At 42.7% G+C, this 6,618-nt stretch overlaps 1 protein-coding gene across 1 annotated transcript; it reads left to right on the plus strand.

The window, feature by feature from the left end:
* Window positions 1–3,146, plus strand: LOC111256049 (cytochrome b). The gene has a single exon (XM_022823631.1). It carries the CDS (start codon window positions 1,258–1,260, stop codon window positions 2,422–2,424), a length of 1,167 nt encoding a protein of 388 aa, XP_022679366.1. The 5' UTR covers window positions 1–1,257; the 3' UTR covers window positions 2,425–3,146.
* The last annotated feature ends 3,472 nt before the right edge of the window (window positions 3,147–6,618 follow it).

The following is a 6,618-nucleotide window of genomic DNA, read 5'->3' on the forward strand; positions in this document are numbered from 1 at the left end:
GTAGAAATTGCGTATAGAAAGAGATTCGTCTTGTAAGAGCAGGTTGAAGCGCTTAGGCTACTTCAGCTATATGCTTAACACATGCAAATCTAACGAAGTGCTCCTGGACGACTCTTTCTTTGAGATTCCGTAAGTAACCTAGTGCATGTGCCTTTGAAGAAAATGTGCAGTGAGGGATCTTTATTGGTAGCCAGTCTTTCACTTCCGCCTCTCCACTCCCATGCCTTTCTTGGTCGGACCAACCCAACCGGCGATTTCCGACAAGTCTTTCTGCTTAGAGCAAGAAGCAGAACCCAAATCAAACTTTCTTTATTTTCATTTATGGAAAACCAATTCTTTTTATTAAGTGTAGGCGCCGGAATCATGGTTTCGGTTGCCATTTTTGTAGCTTTTAAAGCTGGGCGAATTTCCGGGCAAATGGAAAACCATGCATTGGACTTGGAAAGACTGAAACAGAAAATCGAATCTTTACTATGGAAACTTTTGGAGGAAATTCCAGGTAATGCCCAATTACCGGAGGTTAATCATTTCATTGAGACAACCATTTTTCCTGGGGAATCCATGGAGCAGCAGATTCTGGCATTAAATGCCTTCTATCAGTCTCTTCTAAACCACGGCATCTATTCCTCATACTTTTTGGAGTTTTTGAATTATTTGAATTAGCAGTTGCCACACTGTAGGCAACTAGCATTTTGTTTTGTCATTTTGTTTTGTCATGGAAGAGTTCTAGTTTTTCGTTGGTAGAACCCACGCCAATATCATATTGACTCTCTCTCGTCCAATAAGAGGAGAGTTACTTTATTCAAATTCTCTCCTTTCCAAAGCTCCACAAGGCAGGCAAAAAGAGTAATAGGACAACAAGCAATCTTGCTTTCATTTATTTTGAGTTCTTTCTTTGTTTAGATGGAAATCGGCGTTCTTTTGAAAAGGGCTAGGTAGTTTGCACGCAGGCAAAACTTCTTCATGAAAGGTCAAAAATATACTTTTATTTCATCAACTTTGAATAATGACTAGTCGTTCGTTTGAAGCCTTAAGAAACCAGCAGAGAAAGCGGCAGTTTTTTTTCCGAATGACCTGATTTCGAGAATCAACTAACCTCCGTAGCCCAGGTGATTCGCTGCCTCCCTCTCGCCAAACCAAAATGGGATGAATCTTCTCATGCAGCTTTTTTCTTATTCAGGGCGCTGCGAAGCCAATTTCCATCAAGGCAAGGGGGTAAATAAGGGGGAAGAGGAGTTGTCACGATAGAAAAGAGAAATGACTATAAGGAACCAACGATTCTCTCTTCTTAAACAACCTATATACTCCACACTTAACCAGCATTTAATAGATTATCCAACCCCGAGCAATCTTAGTTATTGGTGGGGGTTCGGTTCGTTAGCTGGTATTTGTTTAGTCATTCAGATAGTGACTGGCGTTTTTTTAGCTATGCATCACACACCTCATGTGGATCTAGCTTTCAACAGCGTAGAACACATTATGAGAGATGTTGAAGGGGGCTGGTTGCTCCGTTATATGCATGCTAATGGGGCAAGTATGTTTCTCATTGTGGTTCACCTTCATATTTTTCGTGGTCTATATTATGCGAGTTATAGCAGTCCTAGGGAATTTGTTTGGTGTCTCGGAGTTGTCATATTCCTATTAATGATTGTGACAGCTTTTATAGGATACGTACCACCTTGGGGTCAGATGAGCTTTTGGGGAGCAACAGTAATTACAAGCTTAGCTAGCGCCATACCAGTAGTAGGAGATACCATAGTGACTTGGCTTTGGGGTGGTTTCTCCGTGGACAATGCCACCTTAAATCGTTTTTTTAGTCTCCATCATTTACTCCCCCTTATTTTAGCAGGCGCCAGTCTTCTTCATCTGGCTGCATTGCATCAATATGGATCAAATAATCCATTGGGTGTACATTCTGAGATGGATAAAATTGCTTCTTACCCTTATTTTTATGTAAAGGATCTTGTAGGTCGGGTAGCTTCTGCTATCTTTTTTTCCATTTGGATTTTTTTTGCTCCAAATGTTTTGGGGCATCCCGACAATTATATACCTGCTAATCCGATGCCCACCCCGCCTCATATTGTGCCGGAATGGTATTTCCTACCGATCCATGCCATTCTTCGCAGTATACCTGACAAAGCGGGAGGTGTAGCCGCAATAGCACCAGTTTTTATATCTCTCTTGGCTTTACCTTTTTTTAAAGAAATGTATGTGCGTAGTTCAAGTTTTCGACCGATTCACCAAGGAATATTTTGGTTGCTTTTGGCGGATTGCTTACTACTAGGTTGGATCGGATGTCAACCTGTGGAGGCACCATTTGTTACTATTGGACAAATTTCTTCTTTCTTTTTCTTCTTGTTCTTTGCCATAACGCCCATTCCGGGACGAGTTGGAAGAGGAATTCCAAAATATTACACGGAATAGACTCATCGCACCGGATCAGTCTCTTAGACGGATGAGACTGATCACACCTGATCAGTGATCAATTCTGGCACAATGAATTTACGAGTTATTTTACACAATGAATTTACAAGCAGATGAGTTTGCAACGGTAGACCTATCTCCTGAAAAGAGTTCAGTAAACAAGGGAACGAAGCGACCGATAACGTCCCCTCGGGGAGGAGAAGGGATTGACTTCGGCTCCTATTATCTTTGTTTACCAATCTTCCAATTGGTGAATTGGTTAATAGGAAGTGCGCGCTAGCACGCTTCATATTTCTAGTAACAAGGGCCGTTGCTTGTTTGGTCGTTAGATCAGAGGGCGCTCATCCCTTGCTCGGTCCCTGAAAATGAGATAACATAGGCTTTTGATATTTGCTCTGTCAACAAGCCCTGGTTCAATCCCTGCTTCTTCCAGGCCTTATCCCGAAACGAAAGAGGTCAACAATTCTGTTGTGTAAAGCCTTTTGTTCACTGGTCTTCACTTCAAGCAATTCCTTTAGTCCAAGTCTGCTGCAATTGGTAATAGGGGATAAGCAATTGGTGGTCGTAGGCTCACTCACCTCTAGCTCTTTTTCTTTGCGATGACCCCGTCCTTGTATCCGTCCTCTAGCATCTATCTTCTCCTGTATGTAGCAGCAGTGGTATTCGACTTTGAAGTACCAGGAAAGGCAGATAAGTTTAGCCTCAATAGAAATATCTTTATAGCCTGAAGTTGGCTTACTTAATTCCTTTGAGCTTCCCCTTAGTTAGTTTTCCGGTAAGCTAATACGGGCGCAGGTCTAGTTAACGTTCAAGCAGAATCCCCATCAGACTCTCGTTTGTTGGTTGGGATGGGATCTTAGGAGAGAAAGGAAAGCCCTGAAACAAAGTGAGCCTACGGGAGGGTGTCAAAATGCCTCAAAGCCTGTGAAGCAAGTTCTAAAGAAAGTTTGAAAGCTCACTGCGGAAAGGGTTTTGACCAGCTAGTCAGATTGCCCCATTACGGGTGTGTTACGCCAGAAAGTTCCTCAATCCTGTGCCTGTTCCCGAGCGAGTCAGTCCCATTTCGATGACGAACGACACGATCCTCCATAGAGCTTCCCATTTGACATTTCTCCATCGCGAGAGATTCTCTCCAGCCACAGGTTCCCCAGTGGTACGTCCGGGGTCGGTTCAATCAGTGCGCTATCAGTCCAGTACCATTAGCTCTCCAAGGGTAGCAATCCATTCTTTCCGGGCAAGCCAGTTCAGTTCCTTTCTGGTAACAAGAGATCCCATATCAGATTAAGTAAAGGGATTACCTAGCTAGCGCATATCGAAGAGTTGGAGACTTCCTGCCACTATAGAAAAAAGCCGTTGATGGATCAATTTCTGTAGGTGGGTCTCAACCCGGATCGAGACATTCGGATTTGCCGATGAAGAGTACTGCCTTGGAGGGGTAGGGGTTGTAGGGGAAGAACCAACCTTTTCGGGTTACGGGAAGTCCTATCGAGCGACTGGATTAAAGCAAGAAGAAAAAAGTAAAAACAACAACCTACCGACCCAGCGCAGTGCCTATGAAGAATAGTGAATGTAGACCGGATAGGAATAGGACTCTTTAGGCGGAGTGGCTTTCTTGGAGGCCTGTCTTCTTCGAAACTCGAAATTCGTTTTTTCAAAAGAAACAGGGCTATAGCCTTTTTAATTAAGGCCAATTGACATTGACTTTTGATAGTTCCAGTTGCTTACGAAGATCCAAGTCCAGCTACTTACGAAGAAGGGCAGACAGACTACGCCACTCCCATCCCTGCGGACAGACTAACTAAGCGTGGTAGTCGAGTGAACGGGCTATCAAAAAGCTCTCGTTTTGTTGCGAGCTCCTTTCTCGAGGCAAGATAGTATACCTAAAAAAGAATGGATTCGAAAACAAACCATTCATGAAACTCATGCAGGAGCATGCGGTGGTCACATTAATGGACATGCGCTAGCTAAGAGAACTTCTTAAGTTAGGGTACTCTTGGCTGGCTTACTATGGGGAAGGGGAGAAGGCAAGCCGCGTATGGATTGATCCCTAATTCAGTTCTTTTTTCGTGGTTTTCTTTCCATCTCACAACTTCCATTTCTTGAGCCGACCTTGCCCGCTGGAGGTATGATTCCGATCTTTGAATCGAATTGGATTTTTTGTCTGAAAGTGAGGGCGATGAGTGGGGAAGGAAGCTGACGATTTTCTTAGTGTGCGAGTTGTCTATTTCAAGAATAGATTGGATCTATCCGGCTGCACTTTAGAATATTTTTTAGTATTTTTTTGGATAAATAAGAAAAGGTGCACGATCTCGACGAATTACTTCTGAATAACTTCAGAAATCATAAGACACAGAGGTGGGATTAAGGCGTCATGCGGAACTCCAACAACATAGACCAGATGACTTATTGAAAATAGGTTGAGGAGCCTGATCCTGGAGCTGAGCAAGCATGGGCGCGATCCACATCGAGTGGAACTACTATAACTATAGCTAGTGGAAGTACCATCCATTCCTTAGAACCACTTAATCGGATTTTGAAACAGGCACTAGCTCCCGCTAAAGAGACAAGAAAAAAGGGTGGTATATAGAAGCTCCAGGTTAGCGATCATCAACGACTGGGCAATCTTATTCAAATTCTAATAGCGGAATGGCACTGTAAGTTTCATGATCTTTTGATCAAAAGAAATGATGAATCCAGACGATCTACGATCAAGGTACGAGGAATTCTGCTCGATCTTCTCCTGGTTCAGAATTGGCGTAATGTCGGCCTAAAGCCTCGTTTTCTATTTCATTAAAGCTAAAGAGACTCCCATGGGCATGGGAGGAGAGTCATTCCTAGCAAGAGGTGGGTCGGCGTAAAGAAGAAATGCAAGGGTTGGGCACCGCCAAGATCCGAAAAATGGATATGTGGAAGAGAGTTGAGCCTCAAGAATTTCGTATAGAAATCGTTTTTTTTGTTCTGTGCCTGGTATTGATCGAGAAAGCGGATACAGATATCCAAGAAAAATAGTAGACTATGCAAGGAAAAAGCCAGTAAATTGAAGAAAATGTATGGTTTTGGCCCTACGGAGATAAAAAAGTGCAGAACTGGGATGCCAAAAAGAGCCGATTTACAAGCAAAATGCAAAAAGTACCAAATTGCCCCATGCTGGCTATCAAGTTTTCAAAAATGGAGCAGATTTTGGAGCCATTTACGAGGGAGAAGCGATTTTCTTTACTTTTGCACATGGTTGGGACAAATGTTTTTCAAAAATGACCCTTGAAAATGCCACTTTCCCTAAGGAATGCAAAATAGTAACTTTTCCTACTAGGTCGGATAGAATGGTGTTTTTCTATACTAAAATGAGTCAAATTCCGATAAAAAAGCGAAAAAAGTTCTTCTCACCTAGTGCACCTTGGTACTTTCCTCTTCCGCCCTTAGAAACCGGGGTAAGTAATCTCATATGTTTGAACTGAGAGAGCTTCATTTTCCAATAGTGCCAGGACCTGTGTTCCATATCCATTATCTTTTCCTTGTCCTTCTTGTCGAATAGAAAGCAAATGGATGCGATAAAGCGTATGTCCTATATTTCTGCCTTTCATTCATCTTACCATACTTCTTATTTCCTCTGACTGTAACCTGAACCAGCCAGAGTTCAAATTCCGATCGGAAAAGTGAAACGTATCTTCCTTAGTGAAGTAGAGCGTTTCAAAAATTCCGTGCATCGCCGGCTCTCACCAGTCCCGATGCAGGTAGAGTAGGACATGTGCGTTACCAAGCATGGCTTAAAAGGCTTTTCTTGGTGCGTTCACTACTCGAAACGGGTCCTTCCGAATATCCCTAACTAGCTTTCCAAGCCAGACGCGTTATTTCCAAGTTTCCTTGGGTAAGTGAAGAGATGAAGTCCTCTTCTTCACAGTGAAAGTAGCTCAAGCGGAAAGCAAGCAACTACACAGGATCACCAAAACGTTGTTTTTGTGCCTATGTTCACACTTCGTTCCTGCTCAACTGTGCTTTTTAGTTAAAACAAGCTAATTCGTTTGTTCTAGTCCGGTAAAACCTACTATTTGTGAGATTTCTTACTCTGATTTCATTTGTTTCACTCACTTTTTCTATCTTTTTCTGCATTCTTTCCTTACACTCTTTCTCTGTAGGTTAAGCCTATTTCCCTCGATTTCTCTATTGCAATAGCTCTGTTGCCAAAGAATAGCTAAG

This window comes from Setaria italica, unplaced genomic scaffold, assembly GCF_000263155.2.
Source record: "Setaria italica strain Yugu1 unplaced genomic scaffold, Setaria_italica_v2.0 scaffold_12, whole genome shotgun sequence".
In the NCBI taxonomy this organism is placed as follows: domain Eukaryota; kingdom Viridiplantae; phylum Streptophyta; class Magnoliopsida; order Poales; family Poaceae; genus Setaria; species Setaria italica.